The sequence below is a fragment of the Bacillus rossius genome, chromosome 1 (assembly GCF_032445375.1).
Source record: "Bacillus rossius redtenbacheri isolate Brsri chromosome 1, Brsri_v3, whole genome shotgun sequence".
NCBI lineage: Eukaryota > Metazoa > Arthropoda > Insecta > Phasmatodea > Bacillidae > Bacillus > Bacillus rossius.
Genome location: NC_086330.1, coordinates 349463794 through 349491434, shown reverse-complemented (window position 1 = coordinate 349491434; position 27641 = coordinate 349463794). Strand labels below are relative to the sequence as shown.

The following is a 27641-nucleotide window of genomic DNA, read 5'->3' as shown; positions in this document are numbered from 1 at the left end:
ATTTTTAATGGTATTGGGTTTGAGAACAGCGTGGAGGAGAATTATTGTTTGAAGTTGCTGTCCTGCGCTTATCAATAATACTTGTTACTGTATCCTTGCAGGTATGAACCTAAACTCCCTCGCCTTTTTTTTTTTCTTTCGGGATTCCCAATTGTATTAACATCATCGTTATATGTCTTGCATCGTAGTTGTGTAAAAACGTACATCCATTTTTGTATTGTTGACGTATTGCCTTTGCAGCATGTTTGGGAATTTTAAGTCGCCATAGTTTATACTTAATTGAATTGCATTGCCGCGTGCATCGAATACTGATGTGTTCCGCTTATTCGGTAACTACTGGCAGACTGTTAACTGTACAAGAGCTTGAAGTGAGGTCGAGTCAACGTGCTAAGTGTGCTGGCTTTTATGCTTTGGTTGCTGGGCTTGCGTACTGGGTCCGAACATCTCGCATGTAACCACGCGGCTGCTAATAGCTCTGACTTCGTGCTTGTTGACATGTGCTGTTTTTGCTCTTCCGGGCTGTTGAATTCGTCTCTGCAATTACCAGCGCTGTGGCGCGGGAAAAAAAGATGTGTGCTCTTGTAGCCAGATTACCTTTTTAGCGACAGTGTAAATGCTTCGCTAGGTTAAATAACGACTGGCATGTGGTTTTATCGTCGAATTATTAACATAATTACGGCGATAAAACACTTATTTGAATAATTTAGCTATGTTGCGGCGGTGATGCAAATAGCAGCAGTGTTGCAAAACAGTAAGACTCGTATATCTTATATCGCGGCTGACGTGTGTAATAGGTCTACGCAGTAAAGCGTCAACGACATATGGCGAGTTCGCGTACTCGTTCATTAGAAGTATCGATTGGGTTTAGTAGTATAGTTTGGCCGGTCCTGAAACAGGATGCAGGTAGTGGATTGTGATTGTCGGTCCGCCATCTTGGATTTGTGACGTCACGGTGGCAAAAATTCCTCAAAATTCCTCAAAAATGACTCAAAATGACTCAAAAATTCCTGTTTTAAGAAAAAATTTCCCTTTTTCGAGGGAAAAATTCCCGTTTCGAGGGAAAATTTCCCGATTTAGTCCTTAAAAATCCCAACGGCTAGAAATGTCCTGATAGAGGCTTAAGCATCCTTAACTCAAGCCTCAGTTAAGCCTCTATCAGGATGTGACCTTGACCTTTGACCTTGACCCCGATGGCCATCTTGGATCCACCATCTTGGATGACGTCATTTCGTTTTCTCGAACATTCCGGCATTGTGTTATCGGCCATTTTGAATTATGACGTCACCGTTGCAATTTCCGTTACGGCCGCCATCTTTAAATTTATTATCCGATTTTAATGAAAAAAAATTAAAAATTATAAAAAAATTAAATAATAAAATTTTTAATAAAATATTTAAAAAACAAACATTTACAACACGGAGCTCGGAGTCCTCGGTTCAAACCCGACGAGTGCAAAAAAAAATAAAAATGGCGACCGATCCTTCCCCCGCGGTGGCTGCAGGCATACTGGCTCCCACCACTTTTTTTTTCAAAGCATATATATATCGTCAGGTAGTATGACGTCATGTCCGCCATCTTGTCCTCGTCTGCTGGAAGCCATCATCATTGTATCGTCGGCTAGAGTGCGCCGATGACATGTTAGTTTAATTCGTATCCGCTAGAGTGCAGTTATAATTTATTACTGTGACACCCGCCATCTTTTCATTTGGCCGCCATCTTGAAAATCCGTAATTATTTAGCTAGAAATTCGGGAAAACTTTCAAAATTCATTAAATAAATCACTCATTAATTTACATATTGATTCGATCGATTCCCGTCCTCGGTTCGATCTTGGATGATGCAAAAAAAATTAAATATAACATCAATTTAACATAATAGTAACAGGTTCGAGGAATTAAACACTGCAAGTTCTTTTACAAACATAATATTTATTACATAATTTCTATTCTACTACAGGATCATTTGCGAAAGCCAGCAATCTTATAATCATTTAGTTCCGCAGCGGTGTGAAATGACTAATTCTTAGCTCCAATCGGTTTATACTAGACAGAGTCCAGCCAGAACCTTTACAGACATAGTCCACCTCTTTTGACAGAGTTTCTGGATACCGTTTTTAACAGTTTGCTTCACATCGTTAGAAATGTAAATTACTGCAGCCGATGTCTTGAATGCACACTTCTTCACTTTGTCATCGAACGGATATGGCTTTCCATATATACAGTCCAACCACAAGTTATATTTCAAAGGTCCGTTTGTTGCTACATCATCAGTAAGCTGATTGATTATGTCCTCTCTGATATCATCAAGAAAATTACAAATGTCTTTCGACTCACCTAACGTATTTAAATAATAATAGTCCTTCAATGTTCCACGAAATGCAGACTGCGCCAAGTAGAAGCCATTATCGTTCACTTGTAATGCTCCGAACACAGTCTTAGGTTTATTTTCCTGTTCAGACGTCATACCAATCGGTTGCTGCACATCGGTTTTCTTGCTTGTACGCTCACGAGCCTTCAACCTAAACCGAGGAGTCGAAATTTCTGCAGGTAGTTCAGCAGTAGGCACACGGACTTCACCTTTACAGTTTTTCGCATGTCGTCGCAAATTATCAATTCGAGTAAACCATTCATGACACTCATCACATCGAAACTTCATGCGAGATGGATTCTTCGTGCATTTGCTCCGCTCATGTCTTCGTGCATCATGGGAAAATGCGAACGACGTATCACAGTAGCTACAAGGATACCGTGGTGATGAAGACGATCCTTTCAGACCCGATCCAGATACAGGCGTTACAACAGTAGTACCATTTCCAGGCATTCTCTTATACACATCGATGCATCGTTGTTGCAACGAAACCTTTACTTTCTGCCGAACAGCAGGACCTTTGCATGCCTTCATGTGCGTTTTCATATTATCTTTTCTGGCAAACTGCTTATGACATTTCTCACAAACAAACATTTTACGATATAGGTTCTTGGCACATTCGCTCCTCTCGTGTCGCCGAGCATTGCTGCTGTTTGAGAAAATCTTGTCGCAATAACAGCACCGATGTTCGCTAGTTGTCAAATCAGCATCCATTGAAGTCTCCATCGAGGTCGTATCGTCGATCGTCGTGGTTTCCTGCACATCCAGCTCAGTAGTCATTAAGCTATCTTCTGCTGGTGGTATCACATCTGTTGAAATCTCCTCCAGTGTTGACATCGACGTTGTCAACGGAATCTGCTCCTTCTCCGTCGTAGCTGTCGTCAAGGTTCCCGTAGACGATGGTACAACCTCCATCGAGTTCGTCGTTAAAGTCGGTAAAGATACCATCGAGTTCGCAAGAACAGGTAATTACGTGATTAATGCACCAGAAGAAACAAACTAGGTGATCCTTACACCGACGACGTCAGTAACAAACTGAGCGTCCTGTTGTCTAGGACTCGCTTATATACATGCACCGTATGGAATAAAACGCTAGTCAAATCAAGAAACATTTACAATAATACTAGAGTCAAAACAACATTAAAATAGAAGGACCATCAACGAAAAGGCAGCACATTTGGAAGCACCGACAACGAAAAGGCAGCACATTTGGAAGCACCGACAACGAAACGGCAGCACATTTGGAAGCACCGACAACGAAAAGGCAGCACATTTGGAAGCTCCGACAACGAAACGGCAGCACATTTGGAAGCACCGACAACGAAACGGCAGCACATTTGGAAGCACCGACAACGAAACGGCAGCACATTTGGAAGCACCGACAACGAAACGGTAGCACATTTGGAAGCACCGACAACGAAAAGGCAGCACATTTGGAAGCACCGACAACGAAACGGCAGCACATTTGGAAGCACCGACAACGAAAAGGCAGCACATTTGGAAGCACCGACAACGAAAAGGCAGCACATTTGGAAGCACCGACAACGAAAAGGCAGCACATTTGGAAGCACCGACAACGAAAAGGCAGCACATTTGGAAGCACCGACAACGAAACGGCAGCACATTTGGAAGCACCGGCAACGAAAAGGCAGCACATTTGGAAGCACCGACAACGAAAAGGCAGCGCATTTGGAAGCACCGACAACGAAAAGGCAGCACCATCATCAAAAAGGCCGCACATTTGTCATTGGCTCCAATATTCATTGGCTCCATTATTCATTGATTCCATCAGTCTATTGATTCCATCAGTCTAGTGACTCCATCTGTCATTGGCTCCTACAGTCATTGGCTCCTACAGTCATTGGCTCCAACAACTGTCTTTTGTCTCACCAACTCCAAATATATATATTTGGCTAGAATTCTACGAGTCTAAGAGACTATGAGACCACATGGCTACGAGTCTAAAATGATCTAGCTGGTTACGAGTTATACATGGCTTGCGAGGCTACAGAGCTACGAAGTTTCTAGTACACAGGTTTACATGACTGCGAGGAAACAGGACTACAAGTCTGCAAGAGTACTTGACTACGAAGGTACTCGTCTACATGACTCCAGTTACCGCATCTGTCTTCGACGGAATTTTCTCTTTTGCTCCAACTGCTCCATCAGCATTATGTTATAAGATTACAAGGCCTCTTGCTTACGTAGCTTCAAGTCTACAAGCCTCCAATGCATCATGACTGCGAGACTACGATCAATGAGGTTACGAGTCTACGCGATTGCGAGTCTTCTAGGTTACGTGATCGCGAGGCTATAGGACTACGAAGCTTCTAGAACGCATGGTTACGAGACTGCGAGGCTACAATTCTACGAGGTCCCAAGACATCCAGGCTACGCGACTACGAGCCATGAGGTTACGAGACTACGTGACTACGAATCTTCAAGTTTACGAGACTGCGAGGCTACAGAGCTACGAAGCCTCTAGTACACAGGTTTACGTGACTGCGAGGATACAGGACTACGCGACTTCGAGCCATAAGGTTACGAGATTACGTGACTACGAATCTTCATGTTTACGAGACTGCGAGGCTACAGAGCTACGAAGCCTCTAGAAAACGAGTTTACGTGACTGCGTGGATACAGGAATACAAGTCTGCATGAGTTCTTGACTACGAAGCTACTCGTCTACAAGGCTCCAATTGACACATCTGTCTTCGATGGAATTTTCTCTTTTGCTACATCTACACCATCAGCATTATGTTATAAGATTACAAAGCTACTTGCTTACGTAGCTTCAAGTCTACGAGGCTCCAATACATCATGACTACGAGACTACGAGCCATGAGGTTACGAGACTATGCGATTGCAAGTCTTCAAGGTTACGTCATCGCGAGGTTATAGGACTACGAAGCTTCCAGAACGCATGGTTACGAGAATGCATGACTAATTGGCCGCATGGCTACGAAACTTTATGTCTCTGACTACAATAGCACTATTCAGTGGTGAGAGTTAATTTATTTCATGCAAAGGTACTTGCTGCAAGCAGTTCCACTTTTCAACATCAGATGACGTCACGTTTTGCTTGCAGGTAAAATAATATTTATTTATTTTATGCGGGATGCGGGTTGTTCACTATCGATCGCATAAGAAAAATGGCATCGATAGTCTTCAAGGAGAAGGAAGTTCGTCCTTCCTGCTAGTGCTTCTCAGATTTCTCACGGTCCGCCATCTTGGATTGCGACGTCACGGCTGCCATCTTAGATGGGTGTGACTTTGACCTTTGACCGAAACCGCAGGAATGATCGCAAGCACACGGATTAACCATCAAAATATATATAAGAATTATCAGGAGCACACGGAGAAAACCATCATAATATTTGCAAGAATAATCAGGAGCACACGGAGAAAAACGACACATGTTTTCTTTGATATCATAAAATTACAGAAAAAAAAAATATTTAGAAATAAAAAAAATTAAAAAAAAAATTTAAAATAAAAACAAAAAATACATAAATAGATTCTGCTAGCTTGTAAACTTATCATTGCTGAGCAAAGATAGAGTTCTAGTACAAGCCAGAATTTTATGTATTTTTTGTTTTTATTTTAAATTTTTTTTTTAATTTTTTTTATTTCTAAATATTTTTTTTTCTGTAATTTTATGATATCAAAGAAAACATGTGTCGTTTTTCTCCGTGTGCTCCTGATTATTCTTGCCAATATTATGATGGTTTTCTCCGTGTGCTCCTGATAATTCTTATATATATTTTGATGGTTAATCCGTGTGCTTGCGATCATTCCTGCGGTTTCGGTCAAAGGTCAAAGTCACACCCATCTAAGATGGCAGCCGTGACGTCGCAATCCAAGATGGCGGACCGTGAGAAATCTGAGAAGCACTAGCAGGAAGGACGAACTTCCTTCTCCTTGAAGACTATCGATGCCATTCTTCTTATGCGATCGATAGTGAACAACCCGCATCCCGCATAAAATAAATAAATATTATTTTACCTGCAAGCAAAACGTGACGTCATCTGATGTTGAAAAGTGGAACTGCTTGCAGCAAGTACCTTTGCATGAAATAAATTAACTCTCACCACTGAATAGTGCTATTGTAGTCAGAGACATAAAGTTTCGTAGCCATGCGGCCAATTAGTCATGCATTCTCGTAACCATGCGTTCTGGAAGCTTCGTAGTCCTATAACCTCGCGATGACGTAACCTTGAAGACTTGCAATCGCATAGTCTCGTAACCTCATGGCTCGTAGTCTCGTAGTCATGATGTATTGGAGCCTCGTAGACTTGAAGCTACGTAAGCAAGTAGCTTTGTAATCTTATAACATAATGCTGATGGTGTAGATGTAGCAAAAGAGAAAATTCCATCGAAGACAGATGTGTCAATTGGAGCCTTGTAGACGAGTAGCTTCGTAGTCAAGAACTCATGCAGACTTGTATTCCTGTATCCACGCAGTCACGTAAACTCGTTTTCTAGAGGCTTCGTAGCTCTGTAGCCTCGCAGTCTCGTAAACATGAAGATTCGTAGTCACGTAATCTCGTAACCTTATGGCTCGAAGTCGCGTAGTCCTGTATCCTCGCAGTCACGTAAACCTGTGTACTAGAGGCTTCGTAGCTCTGTAGCCTCGCAGTCTCGTAAACTTGAAGATTCGTAGTCACGTAGTCTCGTAACCTCATGGCTCGTAGTCGCGTAGCCTGGATGTCTTGGGACCTCGTAGAATTGTAGCCTCGCAGTCTCGTAACCATGCGTTCTAGAAGCTTCGTAGTCCTATAGCCTCGCGATCACGTAACCTAGAAGACTCGCAATCGCGTAGACTCGTAACCTCATTGATCGTAGTCTCGCAGTCATGATGCATTGGAGGCTTGTAGACTTGAAGCTACGTAAGCAAGAGGCCTTGTAATCTTATAACATAATGCTGATGGAGCAGTTGGAGCAAAAGAGAAAATTCCGTCGAAGACAGATGCGGTAACTGGAGTCATGTAGACGAGTACCTTCGTAGTCAAGTACTCTTGCAGACTTGTAGTCCTGTTTCCTCGCAGTCATGTAAACCTGTGTACTAGAAACTTCGTAGCTCTGTAGCCTCGCAAGCCATGTATAACTCGTAACCAGCTAGATCATTTTAGACTCGTAGCCATGTGGTCTCATAGTCTCTTAGACTCGTAGAATTCTAGCCAAATATATATATTTGGAGTTGGTGAGACAAAAGACAGTTGTTGGAGCCAATGACTGTAGGAGCCAATGACTGTAGGAGCCAATGACAGATGGAGTCACTAGACTGATGGAATCAATAGACTGATGGAATCAATGAATAATGGAGCCAATGAATATTGGAGCCAATGACAAATGTGCGGCCTTTTTGATGATGGTGCTGCCTTTTCGTTGTCGGTGCTTCCAAATGCGCTGCCTTTTCGTTGTCGGTGCTTCCAAATGTGCTGCCTTTTCGTTGCCGATGCTTCCAAATGTGCTGCCGTTTCGTTGTCGGTGCTTCCAAATGTGCTGCCTTTTCGTTGTCGGTGCTTCCAAATGTGCTGCCGTTTCGTTGTCGGTGCTTCCAAATGTGCTGCCTTTTCTTTGTCGGTGCTTCCAAATGTGCTGCCGTTTCGTTGTCGGTGCTTCCAAATGTGCTGCCTTTTCGTTGTCGGTGCTTCCAAATGTGCTGCCATTTCGTTGTCGGTGCTTCCAAATGTGCTGCCTTTTCGTTGTCAGTGCTTCCAAATGTGCTGCCTTTTCGTTGTCGGTGCTTCCAAATGTGCTGCCTTTTCGTTGTCGGTGCTTCCAAATGTGCTGCCGTTTCGTTTTCGGTGCTTCCAAATGTGCTGCCTTTTCGTTGTCGGTGCTTCCAAATGTGCTGCCGTTTCGTTGTCGGTGCTTCCAAATGTGCTGCCTTTTCGTTGTCGGTGCTTCCAAATGTGCTGCCATTTCGTTGTCGGTGCTTCCAAATGTGCTGCCTTTTCGTTGTCAGTGCTTCCAAATGTGCTGCCTTTTCGTTGTCGGTGCTTCCAAATGTGCTGCCTTTTCGTTGTCGGTGCTTCCAAATGTGCTGCCGTTTCGTTTTCGGTGCTTCCAAATGTGCTGCCTTTTCGTTGTCGGTGCTTCCAAATGTGCTGTCTTTTCGTTGTCGGTGCTTCCAAATGTGCTGCCGTTTCGTTGTCGGTGCTTCCAAATGTGCTGCCTTTTCGTTGATGATCCTTCTATTTTAATGTTGTTTTGACTCTAGTATTATTGTAAATGGTTCTTGATTTGACTAGCGTTTTATTCCATATGGTGCATGTATATAAGCGAGTCCTAGACAACAGGACGCTCAGTTTGTTACTGACGTCGTCGGTGTAAGGATCACCTAGTTTGTTTCTTCTGGTGCATTAATCACGTAATTACCTGTTCTTGCGAACTCGATGGTATCTTTACCGACTTTAACGACGAACTCGATGGAGGTTGTACCATCGTCTACGGGAACCTTGACGACAGCTACGACGGAGAAGGAGCAGATTCCGTTGACAACATCGATGTCAACACTGGAGGAGATTTCAACAGATGTGATACCACCAGCAGAAGATAGCTTAATGACTACTGAGCTGGATGTGCAGGAAACCACGACGATCGACGATACGACCTCGATGGAGACTTCAATGGATGCTGATTTGACAACTAGCGAACATCGGTGCTGTTATTGCGACAAGATTTTCTCAAACAGCAGCAATGCTCGGCGACACGAGAGGAGCGAATGTGCCAAGAACCTATATCGTAAAATGTTTGTTTGTGAGAAATGTCATAAGCAGTTTGCCAGAAAAGATAATATGAAAACGCACATGAAGGCATGCAAAGGTCCTGCTGTTCGGCAGAAAGTAAAGGTTTCGTCGCAACAACGATGCATCGATGTGTATAAGAGAATGCCTGGAAATGGTACTACTGTTGTAACGCCTGTATCTGGATCGGGTCTGAAAGGATCGTCTTCATCACCACGGTATCCTTGCAGCTACTGTGATACGTCGTTCGCATTTTCCCATGATGCACGAAGACATGAGCGGAGCAAATGCACGAAGAATCCATCTCGCATGAAGTTTCGATGTGATGAGTGTCATGAATGGTTTACTCGAATTGATAATTTGCGACATGCGAAAAACTGTAAAGGTGAAGTCCGTGTGCCTACTGCTGAACTACCTGCAGAAATTTCGACTCCTCGGTTTAGGTTGAAGGCTCGTGAGCGTACAAGCAAGAAAACCGATGTGCAGCAACCGATTGGTATGACGTCTGAACAGGAAAATAAACCTAAGACTGTGTTCGGAGCATTACAAGTGAACGATAATGGCTTCTACTTGGCGCAGTCTGCATTTCGTGGAACATTGAAGGACTATTATTATTTAAATACGTTAGGTGAGTCGAAAGACATTTGTAATTTTCTTGATGATATCAGAGAGGACATAATCAATCAGCTTACTGATGATGTAGCAACAAACGGACCTTTGAAATATAACTTGTGGTTGGACTGTATATATGGAAAGCCATATCCGTTCGATGACAAAGTGAAGAAGTGTGCATTCAAGACATCGGCTGCAGTAATTTACATTTCTAACGATGTGAAGCAAACTGTTAAAAACGGTATCCAGAAACTCTGTCAAGAAGAGGTGGACTATGTCTGTAAAGGTTCTGGCTGGACTCTGTCTAGTATAAACCGATTGGAGCTAAGAATTAGTCATTTCACACCGCTGCGGAACTAAATGATTATAAGATTGCTGGCTTTCGCAAATGATCCTGTAGTAGAATAGAAATTATGTAATAAATATTATGTTTGTAAAAGAACTTGCAGTGTTTAATTCCTCGAACCTGTTACTATTATGTTAAATTGATGTTATATTTAATTTTTTTTGCATCATCCAAGATCGAACCGAGGACGGGAATCGATCGAATCAATATGTAAATTAATGAGTGATTTATTTAATGAATTTTGAAAGTTTTCCCGAATTTCTAGCTAAATAATTACGGATTTTCAAGATGGCGGCCAAATGAAAAGATGGCGGGTGTCACAGTAATAAATTATAGCTGCACTCTAGCGGATACGAATTAAACTAACATGTCATCGGCGCACTCTAGCCGACGATACAATGATGATGGCTTCCAGCAGACGAGGACAAGATGGCGGACATGACGTCATACTACCTGACGATATATATATGCTTTGAAAAAAAAAGTGGTGGGAGCCAGTATGCCTGCAGCCACCGCGGGGGAAGGATCGGTCGCCATTTTTATTTTTTTTTGCACTCGTCGGGTTTGAACCGAGGACTCCGAGCTCCGTGTTGTAAATGTTTGTTTTTTAAATATTTTATTAAAAATTTTATTATTTAATTTTTTTATAATTTTTAAATTTTTTTCATTAAAATCGGATAATAAATTTAAAGATGGCGGCCGTAACGGAAATTGCAACGGTGACGTCATAATTCAAAATGGCCGATAACACAATGCCGGAATGTTCGAGAAAACGAAATGACGTCATCCAAGATGGTGGATCCAAGATGGCCGTCGGGGTCAAGGTCAAAGGTCAAGGTCACATCCTGATAGAGGCTTAACTGAGGCTTGAGTTAAGGATGCTTAAGCCTCTATCAGGACATTTCTAGCCGTTGGGATTTTTAAGGACTAAATCGGGAAATTTTCCCTCGAAACGGGAATTTTTCCCTCGAAAAAGGGAAATTTTTTCTTAAAACAGGAATTTTTGAGTCATTTTGAGTCATTTTTGAGGAATTTTGAGGAATTTTTGCCACCGTGACGTCACAAATCCAAGATGGCGGACCGACAATCACAATCCACTACCTGCATCCTGTTTCAGGACCGGCCAAACTATACTACTGGGTTTATATTTTTAGTTTTGTTTTCCTGTTTTTATCGATATTTAAATACACATCAAAAATATTTAGCGATACAATTTTTTCAGCTGTTTGTTGTTTATTGAGACTTCTATGGACAGTCAACTCACAGCAGCGAGAGGTAAGTAGACCGCAGTCTTCAAATTCACTCGCTAAACCAAAACAGGCGGTGAATCTTCGTGATTGCATCGGGCGACGAGTAGGTTCACAGGCGAGTAGCTAGTGCTCGGGGAATTAGGCGTCTCGGCTGAGCCGTCTCGTACAGGAAAACCGACTTGTTGCTGGCTGCAGACTCACCGCAGTTCGACAGTATGACCATTTTGTGTGTGTACACACACACACACACACACACACGCCCGAGTCTTGAGGCGGTGCCCGCGTTCACCTGAAGTACATGCTTGTCATCGCGAACGCTGTTCGAACTGTAAAGGCCCTGTCACACTGTCAAATATATTGTATCCAATAAATTGGACAACAAAATTTGAAGGGTGATTTTGGATGAAATACGTCTTCAAATATATTGTATTCAATATTATTTGACGAGCAATGTAAAATATATTTGAAGTCATTTCACACTATCAATTTTCTTTGAGTGAGCTCGTTTTACCAAACATTCTGTAGAGAACTGTAAATGACAGTATTTAGAATCAAAAACAAATTTTGGGTCAAGGAACGCGGGCTTTTTTAAGTAGGTTATATTATTCCAATTTAGGTATATTGTGATCATACACAGTTTAAAATTTACGTTTTCCAGGTGTTTGCAATGCCTGCATTAAGAGCATCAAAGTGTTTCAAAAGCTGTAGCTGTAATTGCAATTGTAGCAAGTCTCAGTAAACTAGAAGAGAAATCTAAGAAAAGGAAACGCAGATGGTGGACGAGACAGTGGATACTTTCCCGGCAAACAAATGGTGTTTTACCCCTTTTTGTCATGAACTTCGATACGAAGATGCCGATTCATTTCCGAACTATTTAATGGATTCTGAAAGTTTTGATCTTCTTCTTTCAATTGTGGAGTCTCGCATTGCAAAGAAGGATACTCATTTGTGCCAGTCTATACCAGCAAAGCAGAGGCTGGCAGTTACATTAAGATTTTTGGCGACAGGGGAATCATTTAAGTCCCTTATGTTCTCTACAAGTATTCCACACAACACCATCTCAAAATTTTTACCTGAAATTTGTAGTGCAATTTATAGTGCTCTTCAAAAACAATATTTAAAGGTATGTTTAGTAAGAATAAAACATATAATTAAATGTAAATCTGCAAGTAGGCATATCCCTTCTCATTCCCGCTTATTTTCTCACCCAACTAGCTGCTGTTGTATGGACACTTTCACTTGTATTTCATCAAAATTGTTCCTATACTTTAAAGTGAATGTGTTAATTTTTGCTGTGTTTAGAATTTGGCAATTTTGTTTTATTTTGAATTAAGTGTATTTACTGTTACAAACCTCAACCTGAGCCTTTAAGCTAACTTCACCTCAGTCACATTATCTCTTTAAAATAATTTTTTAACGAGATATTAGACCAGGTATGCTTGTTTCGTACAGCCTGGGAAGTATAGGCTTACTGACAAGGATCTGCTACACAAATATTTACATTCACGAAAAATGGTATTACTTTCAAAACTTAAATAATAATAATTGAACACGTAGGCAGAATTTATTCTCAGGAAATTATGAGTCTATATTCCAGAAAATTCCAGACAATACTTACAGAGTAGCAGCTATTGTGAAATAAGGAGAACAATGACTTATAAGAAAGATTGATTGGGTCAGCCAAAATAATTTTAGTTACATTAAGTCTCTGAATTGAAATATTTTAAAATTTATTTTAGGTGTTATTAATTTGGATTTGTAGGTAAAAGTTCCCAAATGCATATCCTAGTTTTGATACCTCATTCCTGATGGCACATTTTGTACGCAATGCTTGCTGATTTAATTTAGTGTATCAACAATACCTGAACATAAGCAAAACTGGTATAGCAATCAAATAATGATCGTAAGTTGAATAGAAGATGTTTTCTGGTTTAAGGACCATAATATTCCGAAACTACAGTAACTTCTTTTAGTCAAATATATTAACCTGCACTTCCGTACATACAGATTCAATTGGAGGAAAATATACAATAACAATTACATATTCCAGCAGGAAATAAAATAGTATTAATTCAATTACTGCATTTATTTCCCATTCGCCATTGCTGATATTTAAACTATTACACTTCGGAAACGGAAACAAAAGCGGCCGCTTTATTATAGATAACTCTGATTGGCTGATCCCATCCAACATCCAACATATTTTAGAACCAGTCCTATACGTAAAATATTTGAAGGAAACACTAGACATTCAATCTCTCAAATAAACATGGCTGCGATAGTGACGTTTAACGTGACGTCACAACCCTCAAAGATATTGGATCCAACATATTGGAAGGTGTTGGAAGCTAAAATTTGACAGTGTGACAGGGCCTTAAGTGAAGCATCCCGCTTGCTTGCAGGCGAACTAAAGTCGTCGGTTTGAAAAGATTTTTTTTTTTTTTGGGTCATATTTGACAGCACACGTAAATGTTTTAAAGACTCGTAAAATTATTTTTACTTCATATGTTACTAGAATAAGTTAAGGGGCCCGCCTCGTCAGGGGTGTATGTGTGTTAGTGAGGCGGGATGATAAGTGCGACGCTCGCTGGTGCTTCCAGCGCGGTATAGCCTCTAAGCGCAAGTCTTTTAACTGGCGCGCAGTCTTCTCGTCGTCACAGGATAACTGTGAAATTTGAGCGGTGACCGGAACATTATATGGCGGAGAAATGAAGATAAAGGTGTTATGCAAGCCCCTTAAGTGCTTTCAAGAATCTGTACTGATTGTTTTATGCCTAAAAATTACTCTGAAAACACGCGTTTTAGGTATTTTAACGCTTCTAAAAATACAGTTTAAAAACTTAATCCGAAATTTAAAGTACTTTTCGGCCCTCAGCGAACTCTTAAATGCTATTCGTAAATAGGCCCCACTCGGATATCTTGAGTAGTTTTGAAATCGCGTTGTTTTTCCTGAAGTTCTGCACACCTTATGTGTGCCCAGGTAGGCGGGCCCCTTAATACGTCAAATAAATATATTTTAACAGGTTTAAAAGGAATATTTCTAAAATCACGCAAATTTTCAGTTCATAACTTATAAAATAAATGGTATGAACAGGAGTAGATTGCCATAATTTCACGTAGGTATTTGTAAATAGGTGAGAAAAACCAAAATTCGCTTATTTTCCAGTCAAATAATTTTATTTGGCATTGAATTCATTTACTGAGTTACTAGCGTTAGGGGAACTTCTTAAGCTGGCTGATAACATCTGTAGCGGCACACGTCTGATTTGCTCTAGTGCACCACAGTGGCGAAGCATGCGGGGTCGCAAGCACGTCCTCGTGTACTTGAGTTCTGATGCGGGCGCCAGGTCTGACGCGTCTAGCTCACGGACGGGTAATCGCCGTTGTTCGGACGGCAAGGCCCTCTGCGGGCGGCGAATGGTGTCGGAAACACCTTCAAGGTGGCTGCGGGAAGGTTGAATTTAAAGACTTCATTTCAGGAGTACACTGGTGGCATTTCCGGCTCACCGACCTTTTTTTTTTTTTTTCTTGATGCGGACTTTTTTTATTTTGTCTAGGCTTCTGACACTTCTGCTTCACATTTGCTTTTAAGACGGGCGCAAATTCAAGCTGTTAATTGTACGATGTGTTGGTATCGAGTGTCCTAACTTGTCAACCATCTGAACCACGGACCGGAATATTCGCGAGTGGGAAACGTATCAATGCTATGTTCATCCTTAGTATGTTGCGGACATAATGCGTCACATCATTTGATCTATTTTTAAACACTTAAACGACTGAATTTGCCACAGTCTTGTTTTTGTTTCGAATAAAAAAAAAGTATACCACTGTACGCTTTAATGTTATGCTCGCTAACGTGAATATTTTGTGTGTGGGGGGGGGGGGGGGGCGAATGCGGAAAAGCGGAAAAGGAAGAGGGGAAGAGAATGTGGTCTTTTGGTACTTTATAGGAAAATAAAAATTATACCTAGGCCCTAGAGGCATGAGGACTAATCAGATTTATCAGGTAGCAAAGTATTCTTGAACTACATATACATCTGCTTCGCGTTGATGATTACACCATAGTGCTATTGACACGCCCTTGACGACCCTGGCCCAGTTACGAAAAAAAAAAAAAAAAAGTGATATCGACATGATTATATGTAGGTAAGTTGAATCTAGTCTGGAGTGAAATTAATACGCGAAATAAGTGTGGTTATGTCGATAACATACGAGTACTGTAGGTGCATAGAATAAACATTTTTGTGCTTTTACAATGAAAGTGTCTTGCACTTTACAATGAAGGTGACTTGCACTTAGAGATGATAGGAGAATTGATGCACGCGCCGATATCACTCTTATCGCTCCGTTTGCTCCGGGGCCTCAAACGCCCAAGGAACGCGAACGGCATGGTGTGCCAGGGGCTGCCTGAGCCTCAAACGACGACCTCAATTTAGATGGTTTCCGTTTGGTTTTAAACTGCTCTTGGTTTCAGAACTGCACGAGCCAATAGCGATGGCACACTGCAGAAAAAAAGTTTTGAATTTGGCAAAGCAATTCTATGAGATACGTTGCCGAAATAGTTTTTTGTAAATTTACAAACTGAAAAAAAAATGGGTCGCGAGTACTATGAACGAGTGTTAGAAGTTATGCTTACTTGGCGTAATAAAAAAACTAACTGTAATTTTGCACGCACATAATCTATAGAAATAAAATAATAAAATGACTGGAGTGATATTATAAATATGGTTGGTAAAGTAAAAATTCAGGTTGTTTTCACTATCATAAAGGTTCGTTTGGCATACCAATACGTTTGGTATGTACCCTAATTTTTTACGAAATCGAGTATGTATATACTTGTTTATGTTGCTACACGAGGGTCCGCCATCTTATCCCATATTTCCGTTCATCGACTTTCGTTCCATTTTCACTAAATTACTCTTACCAAATGCCGTTTAATTAGAGCTAATATGTTTACACATCATAAACAAACATAATTTAAGTTTTTTTTTAAAGCAATTTTAACATTTTGAAGGAATTTAGCCCGCGGAATCCCGGTGGCATGAATTTCCTCCTTTTGCTGAGATGTCTCGGGTGGGATGACGTTCTAGCTGGTTGTAACGCGCAAGGCGTGCGGCGTGTCGAGGACCGGTGGGCTGTTGCCCTCCGCAGGTGGGTGGCCGCGGCGTGGGCGAGCCGCGAGGCGGCGTGACCTCATTCTCGGCTCGTCTCCTTCCCTCCTCGCTCTTCAATATTTTAAAAAGTTACTGACGTCTTAAAAAAAATAATTACAAAATACGTTTTCATATGATTTTTTTTTTAAGAATACCAAAGCTTCAAAAAAATGCATACAGTCGTACAGTAGAATTTAAAAAAAAAAAAAAATAAAATATTCTTTTTTAAAATAGAACCGACTTCAAAAATCAGGTGCTGGGAGTGGGGGGGGGGATGATCCCTAACGCCCCTTACCCATAGGACCGCCACTGTCTTTATTTCACTTCAAATAAAATAAAATGAACGGAAAGTTCGTCTCTTACAATGGGTTATTCCCGATTCTTTCACCAATTTTTCTGCGGTTTGCTGGCGTTGTATGTTGGCCGTGTCTAATGGCTTCGCCTTCGGATGAGTGTGCGGCCGATCCCACTACGGCAGGGCAGCCAACACTCGACATTTATTGGGGAATATGATTTCCCAGAAAGGAGCCGACCTGCGTATGATCAAACACGACTGAAAAGTTATCCCATCTAAAAATCTTAACCTGTGTCTCGGAAGTTGTCGGGTGGCAGAATGACAGTAAACAACACTATATATTAATATTTTGTTACGATATTTTATTTTTCTTTCGCCTTTTCATTGTTTCCAAACATAGACATTCAAAACTATTTATGTATCAAAATTCTGATCGGATTTACTAGTGCGACGCGAACATTACTATACAATATTTTTATTCACAATTCAGGTTCATGCCCCTCCATTGTCCTCGGGAAGCTATGATGTCTGAAAATATACTGAATTAAGAGTTCTCGGTTGTTCTTCGTTTGTCTGGTGATGATCGATATCAAGCGAAACTTCCGCTCATCATCTTCCTTCCTGCTTTTTTCACCTGAGATGTTGGCCCCATGCCCTGTCCAAAGATTCTATCGACAAAGTTACCAGCAGCCAGCCTACAAAATGAGTGGTGTTGACGTGGCAAAACCTTGTTTCCTACAAGACTGTTTCATGTAAGAGAGAAATTGCTTCTTCATTAAAACTCAACCATACTACAGTGTTCTTACAATAAAAACGAGGTATTTCATAACATATTACGTGGCCTCGAAAACTGTCTCAAGTGCAGTATAAGGATTGGAAAAATGTTTTGTGTACATATACCTTCAGCATAGACTCCGAGGTCCCAATGCACACTCGGGAAAATGTCGCATGTTCGTTGGCTTGGTGACTTGCCAGACGTCTCAACTCGTTCGCTTGTGATTCGCTGCTCCTTGGAGGCTGTATCTCTGTCTCAGTGCCCTCGGGTGTACGTCGGGCCAGTAGGCACGATGTTGCATGTTTCCCGGGCTCTGCGCAGGGCGAGGTGTTGGGGAATGGAGGGGCGCCCCCCAAGTGGGTCGCTTCCCCGACACGTGAGAAAGGGGGCGCAGTCCCGCGCTGTAATGAGGGCGAGGGCGTTCGGGCTGGCATTCCGCGCCAACTCGTGTCGCCCAAAGCCACGCGGGAAGATTAACGAGGAAAGTATACAGATGGAGCATTAGCCGTCAGACGCGAAGCCTTTTCTTTTTTTCCGAGTTCCACATACCAATATGGCGGGCGTTTGATTGTATTAGTACCAGCTGTTTCAGCTTGTTTATATTAACGGCTGTATTAAGCTATTCGGAAGAAAGATCAATATACATTTAGTACAGTGATTTCCCCCTCCCGTTTAGGCTTCACCCAACCCTCCCCCCCTCTACCTCCCCCCCCTCTACCTCCCCCCCCCCCCCCAAATCCAGAAACGGACCTGAAGCTCCATCTTGATCCTTTCCTAATCTCAGGAAGCTACCGTCACTCACGGCGCGTATTCCTTACATCTTTTTTTGGAGAAATATGTATATGTAATTTAAGCACGGGTCGTATTTTCAATATTTATAGAGTAATTCGACCAGTTAAGACCTGAGAATGAACAACGTATTGCTTACGTGGATGGATGGACATTGTTTACCTAAGGATTGCACAACCCTTTCTCGCATGAGCTGTAAACAGTACGGTATAACGGTATGATAATACAGCTTTGTACTTAGGCCTACTTGACGAGGAGTTAATGCTATTTTCAACACACTCATTTAATAAAATATATCAATTAAAAGCAACTAAGCAATGAAATTTCAATTTAAACCATGTGCCTGCCGAACACTAGTATCTCGCGCTCCGTTCCAGAAATGTTAGTGCAAGATTCACTGCGGGCTTCTCGATAGCACAGTCTGATTCGTGTCTAGGATCTCGAATTTGACAGTTTTCAGAAGTAGAATCGGTGTCACCCATTTTCCAAATGTCACTTGCAAAGCATCGTTTGTTTACGAACACTGACAGCTACGTGAAGTTTTTTGCAAACACTGTTACGTTATGTTGGCAGAACATGCGTGGCAGATGAATACTGGTAGTACTTAATGAAAACTTGATAAATTTTAGCCAGGTTTCACATATTCGGAACTGCGTGCTACGCTCAAATAATTCCCCTGTGTACCTAAAATGGTTTGTTAGGTCTTGTCATCATTTAAAATGCATTCGACTTCTGCGCGCTGTCAAAATCGAGATCACACTGGCTCGTGCCGCCAGTGAAGTATATCTTACGCCCGCTTGCAGAGTTAAGTAATAAATACCCAGGCAAAAGCTTTGCAGGTTAATAAAATAAGGCTGATTTTTTTTTCCCCCTCAACTCTCATCTCAGAAAGTCGGCTTCAGGCTTTTCCGTTCATTGACAGTGGCTTAGTGCCGGCGTGCCGGCCTTGGTAGATGTTTGCTGCAGATTGCCTTGCAGAAGCTGTTATGCAGTGCTGCGTATTGATTTGTTTGCCCTCGCTTCAAGAGCGAAGTTCGCAAGGGGGGAGTCGTGAACATAATGTGCAAATACAACGACAAGCTTAAAGTTAGCTTGTCGGGACATAACATATTTACTTCACTCAGCTTTCTCTATTTAACCCTATTTCCCTTCCCCCCACTCCGCATAAATTTGTGACCCGTTGCAAACACTTGTTAGATAACTTTCGTTGGAACTACTCCCCACGCATTATATATAATTACTAGCTGACCCGGCAAACGTTGTTTTGCCATATAAATTATTTCTAGGGAATTCCTAGCTGCAGTACCCAGCGCTGCCCGGGCTGAACACAGGGTGAAGGGGACCTTTTTAGAAATCAGATGTAGTTAGTAACTTTTATTGTCTTCTTAATTTGAATGTCAATTGTGCAAAATAATTTATATCACTTTCAGATCCCGACAGACGTTCTGCCAGTGTATAGTTATTTACCTGTATATATCGAAAAATTGGTGGTCTGTATGCAATCTAGACTTTATAAAGCACTATAGAAAAAAGTTGAAAAATAAGAGATTACTAATATTGAAATGATTCCATTATCAAGCTAATGCTCAGCATGCATTACAATGCCTCATTCAGTTTTGTTTTGTAATATGTTTAAAGTAGTTACACATAAACAAATCATCCATTCATATCTCTAAATATATATTTATCTCTATTTACATCTATATATGTATCTCTCTATCTCTATTTATCTCTTTATATCTACATATGTACATATATAATTACCTCCCACTATCTCTATCTCTTCTAAATATAAATCTCTATATAGCGCTATGCATCTATATATCTATTTATCTAACCCATTTCATTCTCTATACCTCGCTCTATCTCAACTTATCTCTCTGTCTCTCTCATTCTCACTGTATATATATCACTCTATCTCTGACTCTCTTTTATATTTAAATAAATTGTGTCATGCATGTGCACTTATACAACAAAAACAGACGAAGTGCCGTTATATAATATGAAATAAACACATTTTTTTGAAACGATTTGTGCTCCAACTATTGCAAAATAGTTATACCGTCTGAGAAACCTTCACGGGCATGCGCATAATAACTCACCAAAATTGCATCGCAATTGGATGAATGGTATAGGAACATATACGGCACAAACAAACGAAAATTAAAGACATGACAAACGCATCAAACGATGGTGCGTTTAAAATTCAAGGCAACTAACGCTATCTATTGACGAAGTTAAGAACAAAACTGTTAAGAGCGCCTTTATTTTGCTAGCTGCTGCGAGCTCCACTAAGCGGGCTGGTCTCACCAAGGAGAAAAATGTGAATTTGCCAGACCTTACTATGTGTATGATCGTGTGGCAGACATAAAGAAATGACACTCACTCACTATTTGTATGTCTATGACCTATAATTTTTTTTGTTATAAAATGAAATTATCACTTTTTCACTCCCTTAGGGATGGCATTTCATATTAATATGTGGTCTATGAGTTAATCCAGGTAATGAGCTCGCTGTAGGCGGGGAAGGTTGATCAAGTGTTAATTGATCAGCTATCGACCGGGGTTGAAAAATATAAAAATATATTAAAAATTAAGGGTTGATGATAGAAGGGTGAAAATTTAGGGTTGTATGTATTTTCTAATGCCACATTATAAAAAAAAATAAAATAAAAACTTTTGTCCAAAAATTAAAAAAAAAATGTTAGGGGTGGACTACCCCTAACATTTAGGGGGATGAAAAATAGATGTTGGCCGATTCTCATAGATACCGGATAAGCACAAAAAATTTCATCAAAATCGGTCAAGCCGTTTCGGAGGAGTATGGCAACGAAAACTGTGACACGAGAATTTTATATATAAGATCGAAACATTTCCTGCGTGCTATATTTATTTCTATGTTACTTGAAACTGTGAGTTGGTAGTTAGCTGTTGGCTTCCGAGTAACAAAAATATATATATTTTTAAATCTTATGTGTAACTCCTATGCCAATTATGTTGGCATTTGTAGGTCCTTGTCAGACGGAAGGCAGGACTATGTGTAGTGAAGTTAAAAACTACAGACAATCCTTTCTATATTTATTTTTTTCCGGTGCATCTTTGCTATTCCGTATTCAACAGATAGTAATGAAATAATTCCTGCCATCAACCAACAAAAAAATGCAGTAATATTGAAAATCTGTAACTTAATTATTGTATTTAGGCAGGGCAGGGCCTTCTGTCGCTCTGTTATTACGCACATGGGCTTAAGGTGACATGACCTGCAATAGTAGTGGTTACTAACTGGATGCTTAAACAAATTTGAGTCATGGCGAACCTCGCCACGTTAAGTTTCGCGTTGGAGAAGATCGGAGTAACACACGAGTATCTCGGGAAACTTTAAAATTACTTGCAGTTGTTAACTTGACCTCAACTATTCAACGGTTTTTTTTTGTGTGCGTTAAAAGCGAAAACGGCCAGACTCGCGTGCTGTGAGCGATTAACACAACGCAATGCACTCAAAGCACTCTACGCACGTTGTTTGCGTCTCGGGTCTCAGGGCGTGACGAGGCTACCTCCGGGGAGACACATCCGTGATGCTCTGTGACGCACGTTGGCAGGAAGTGGCTTCCCGGGGGACGATGTGGGTCGGCCTCGCGACTCTCCTGCTCCGCTGTCGAAGGCCATGCTCACGTTTGAATAACAATCGCCTCCTTGTCACCTGCCAGATAACTTCCAGCTAACCTGGTCACTTTTCAATTATTAGTGTTTTCTTTCAGCCAAATATTCTTAAAACCATGAAACTAATGAAACTACATGCCCTAATGTGCTGTCAGTTGGGACTAGTGTTTGTTATACAGCATATAACCGTGTTGAATTGTGTATAGTTATGGATAGGAACGACTGTCGGGAGTCGATTCCAAAACGTTAAGAATTTGCCGGAATGAACTTCGAGTCATGTAGGAGTTTGTTCCACATTTCCAGAATAACTTAAAAGTTGCTACGTAATATTTAAAGGCATTGCAATAAATGAAAAAGAAACAACCAAGATATTTGAAACTGACTTCCATGATTCAATAATTGCTGTGTTTGGGAAGTTTGTTTCTTTTAATTATATGGTAAATTGTTTAACGCCAAATTTTAATGGTCCATATTACTTGTGCATCATTGAGCTGGTGGCTATGCTCCATGAATTTTATTTAGATGATTGCACATTTTTTGGAAAAGTTACACTACAGTTTTGCAAACACATATATAAACTCCCGCGTATTAAATTATTTATAATTTTAATTCACTTGTTTTTACTATAATAATAGAAAACAATAGCTGTAACCATTGCCAGCACAACGTAACGTTACAAGTTTGTGAAGTTTTAACTTCCACGAAAGATCTGTCCATATCCCACCTCTCCTCCCTTAGGCCTAAAAGTCCCAGTGTTGATTCCCATTATCAAAAATATTTAATCATTTGACTGATACAAATGTTTATTTTTATCTATGAATACCACAAAATTAAAATAGTAAAAAAAATTATTGTTCGTAAAAATATACTGGGATAAAAATGGGAAATTATAACAATCCAGACTTCGGCTAACTCAAAATTGGTCTAGATTGCCCAGATTTTACACAAATCACCACAAAAAGGTTTATGCTTCAAGAAAACCATTTACAACTGAAATTGTTTCCTGAGTTTGTATAAGAACTCTCGGTACAAGCCAAGGACTCTTTCTGTGGATCGATGACTTAAAACAAATTTCAAAGTCTTGTTGCGAGCTTAACACTGATGACTGCAGTCATCCAAATTATAAATATAATGTCCAAAAATGTTAATAAATCAGCACCACCTGGACCACTGCCGTGAAATTTGCTTCAACTAACTAATATTTATTTTTGACCCATCGCCTGACCGTGACCTTTATGTGCCATGACTACAAAACTTCTGGATGACCAGATTACCTCCATCCATGTAGAAGGAGGTGGTCACGTGGCCCCCACAACCAATCGCTCTCAAGCTTTAAACACTCATTACCAAATCAGGCAATGAGGATATAAATTGCATACATTAATGAACATTGTGTGGGTGTGGCTGTGTCTGTGTGTGTGGCTGTGTGTATGTGTGTGTGTATCAGGGACTTTCCGTATCTCTTTCCAATTCTGATGATACATTTGTCCTTGAGTTCCCACACACAATATATGCCTGTCTCTCTCTACTGCTTACGCAACTGATAAAACCAATGGATCAGCCTGCTTTTGACAAAAAAAACATAGCCTAATTCATTGCATCTGTATGCTCTCAGACAAAGAAACATAGCAAATAATACAAAAGAAAATTATGTGAATAAACACAAAACTTAACCAACCAGTAAAAAAAAAGTTAAAAACACCTTTAAACATTTTGCACAACAAAGTAAAAAAAAAAATCAGAAATACAAGATGTCCATAAAAGAATGTTCCAGTTTCAATGATATATTATAACAGTTTAATTTAGACTATTTACAACAAATCCTACATCAAATTGACTGTAAAATAACCAAGTTTTTCTTACAAATGTTCAGTATGTGCACCTTTAGTTGTACGGCACACATCCAACCTAAAGTCCAGTTCTTCCCACACTTTTGGTTAACAAGTCCGTTCTGTGTCTCAACTCCTGCAAATTATTAGGTAGCATCTTAGACACAATCTTTTATAAAGCCCCAAAGGAAAAAAATTGCATGGAATTATGTCAGGTGGACTTGGAGGCCAACGAAAAAGAGCTTTATCGTCTCGACCATTACAACTATTCCAACAGTCAGGGACTTGAACGTTCAACCACTCTGGTACAAAGAGATTCCAATGGGAAGGAGCTCCATCCTGTTGCCAAATAAAAAGTTTACAGGTTCACCCTCTACTAATTACACTCAGGAGTTGCCATTTGCCGTAGGGGGTGCTTCAAGCCAGAAAACAACAAAGCAGTACTAGTGCATGTGCTTATCTAAAGCTATTGTTAGTTACTCTTTAATTGTGACCTGGAACCAACACACTACAATGCTTACAGTTGATACTATTTAAATTTATTACTGGGACATTCTTTTATGGACATTCTGTATTTAAAAAAACATAACCTATGTTCATAAAACCTGTTGCAATTGCATAAAATACCTCTTAAAATAAATTATAGTGGTTATTTATATCATACCAGTAAACCTAACCATATTTAATTTCTTATTATAAAAATGTAATAAATCTTTAATAAAATCATTTAGAAAATGAGGATGATAGTAGCCTGGTTTTTTACAAAATGATAAATGAAAACAAGTTCGGCAGTTAAGAGCAAAAAAAATCAGATGAATTTCTGTGGAAATAGTTGTTAAAAAGTTAAATTTGTGTGATTATGAATGAAATTAAGTTTCTGATATTGTTCTATGGGTTGTAGCAAGGTTTTTTTTAAATTATGGATTTTGCAGTGGTGGTGGGTTAGTAATAAAATGGGAAAAATTTCAAAAGAAGATTTTTGTTAGGAATCTGGCATGTATTATTTATACACAATGTACCGATGACACCATTTTTTGTTGTGTAGAATTTGTGTTAAAATTTATTAATTTTGGGGTGAATAGAGAAATTTTTGTTCTGTTGGTTTTAGTAAATAAGTGTTAATTTATTTAAATAATTTTAGTGATTTGGTTATAGATAATTTGCTGAGTATGCACTTAGGGGTTGTGTCGTTATCGTGGGGCGAGCACGTAATAATCTGGGCTTGTTGCCCGTTCTTCTTGCATGTCTTTACTCAGGTAAGGATGGCAGCAAGGTGACGACGGTGGTGGCGACCCCTGGCCAAGGACCCGACCGGCCGCAGGAGGTGTCCTACACGGACACCAAGGTCATCGGCAATGGCAGCTTTGGGGTGGTGTACCAGGCGAAGCTGTGCGACACCGGGGAGATGGTCGCCATAAAGAAGGTGCTGCAGGACAAGAGGTTCAAGGTGAGTCCCCGTGGTCTATTAATGAGGTTCCCATAGATGGGGGAATCTCTCAAAATTAAAAAAAAAAGTATCTTAAAAACCTGAAAAACACAGGGAAATAGACAAAACTGTGGTTGCAAAACAGTAGCTATTTCGATCAGGAATTTTCCATTATTTGGTGTGTAAATGAAGTAATGAGACTTATTTTTTTCAGTGTTTTTATTAAATAGAATTGCAATTCATTGTCTCCCTCGAAATAACTTACTTGGTAAGCCATACAGTGCTGGAGACAGTTCTTCCAATCTTCAGAGCAGTGCTGGAATTCGGATACTGGAATAACCTTCAACTGGTCAGTTACAGCCTTAAATGTTGTTTCAGTATCCCATAATTATGACTATTGAGGTGAGTTTCGATCTCGGGAAGAGGAAAAAGTTACAAGGATTCAAGTCTGGTGAATGAGGAGGCTGAGGAGCCACAGGAATTTTTAAATTGCTGTGTGACAAGGTGCATTGTCATGATGCAACACCCAGTAGTTCTTGATGTTTTGGTCTCACATGCATGACCCTTTTGCAAAGTTTTTCAAGATTCTCTCAGTAAAAGTGTTGACTGACCCTTCTGTCTTGATGCACACTCTTGGTGGATGATTCCCTGGTTATCGTAAAGCAAATCAGCATGCATTTGATTTTCAACTTGCCAATTCTTGCATTTTTGGCCTTGGAGAGGTTGGAAGTGTGCTATTCCATGCTCTGGTGCTCGTTTTCCGGATCGTACTCAAACACCAAAGACTCGTCATAAGTAATGATACGTTTCAGAAAATGAGGATCATTTTCAATCAGTTCCAAAAATTAAGGTACCTTTCCCTCTTGATGTCTTTTTGTTTCTACAAAAGATTTTTGTAACCACTTTTGTGCAGCTTTTTCTCATCCCCAATTCATTTGTCAATATCTGATGAATGATTGTGTGAATAAAATTCAACTTTTCCCCGATCATTGTGACAGTAAACTGACAATCTGAACGCACGAGATCCCGAATTCTGTCAACCTATTCATTGGTTCTTGTAGATTAAGGCCTTCTGCAGCGTGGTTCACCTTCAATTGACTTTCTTCTTTTGAAAATCCCTTAAACCACCGAAAATCCTGGGCCTCTAACAAAACATTCTCCATAAGGCTGGCTGAAGTTTTGCAAAAGTTTCTATTCACTGTGTCCAAGTATGAAGCAAAACCTGATGGCATACCATTGTTCAAAATTGATGTCACTCATTTTTAACCCACTAGAAAAAACTATTCTAGAAAAAAAATTTCTATGGACAACCAAATGACTCTAGCCAGTTCAAACTTGTGCTGAAGGCGCATCACATACCTGCTACCCCTCAAAGTTTTGTGTTTCAAATGTTGCCAGATCAAATGCAGATCATTACTTAATCTACACACCTCATAGTTACACCACAAAATTCATGAGCTATTTTTAATCTAAACAATAATTAAAGAGATGTAAACAATGATGTATTAATTAGAAACCCAATATATCAAGCTTTTATCAAACATTTTTTATTTGTTGAATTTTTTAGACTTGTTACATAAACAATTATAATGGTGCAAACTGTGTATTGTAATATATCTGTTATCTTACCAGATTATATAAAGGGAGGGATGACCTGATGGGACAAGGAAAACTGGGAAGTGTCAGGGAAATTGGCAGAAGATCAGGAAGTGTGTGGGAGCCCTGGTTGAGATCATCAAGTATGGCATTGTCTGTCTTCTGTTCTCGTGCTATCCGTTAATTTTAATGGCAATGCTGATGTGTAACCATGGAGCAAGTTGGTGCCGAGGTAAGGTACTGGACTCTCATTCCAGAGGTCCCAGGTAGGAATCCCAGTCTTGACTGTCCTGATTTATTTTTTCAATAATTTCTCAAAATCACTCCAGAAAAAATGCTGGGTTGGTTCCTCATTGTAGGCCATGGCTTTTTTTTTTTTTTTTTTTTCATTATTCCTGATCTGTGTAGTTGTGTGTGGTTTACCATATCTAATGACCTTGCTGTCAACATGGCGTTAAATCCAAAATTTGGGCTTGACTTTAATTTTTTTAAATACATTTAGATATTGTGTTAATTTAAATAGACATTTTCCAATGCCAGGCAACATTCATCAGAAGTAAAGGCAGTAAAATTGAATAAACTACGTACTTCAGCACAAAATGATGTGCACCTAAGGAGCAGTAATTTATCCTAGCTGTAAAAGTGCATTGGTGAAATAGCAAATCAGCATAGGTACATTACTTGTTGATAGTAAATCCTAGATTTTTATTTTAAATTATGATAAATTTAATGTTAGCTGTTTTTGATTGATTATTTTCTTCTAGTCCTCATTGGTATTTTACTTCATGAGT

General features: G+C 40.1%; 1 protein-coding gene across 6 annotated transcripts in view; it reads left to right on the top strand.

Moving 5' to 3' along the window:
• The window catches only part of LOC134528215 (glycogen synthase kinase-3 beta-like), a 251874-nt gene that overhangs the window by 178501 nt on the left and 45732 nt on the right, over positions 1-27641 (top strand). For 4 of the 6 annotated variants that reach the window (XM_063361635.1, XM_063361634.1, XM_063361636.1 and 1 more), the window contains exon 2: positions 25085-25275. In XM_063361635.1, coding sequence (XP_063217705.1) covers positions 25085-25275 — 191 coding nt within the window. Of the gene's footprint in view, positions 1-25074; positions 25276-27641 lie in introns of all 6 variants that reach the window. The other 2 variants (XM_063361631.1, XM_063361633.1) reach the window with 1 other exon arrangement.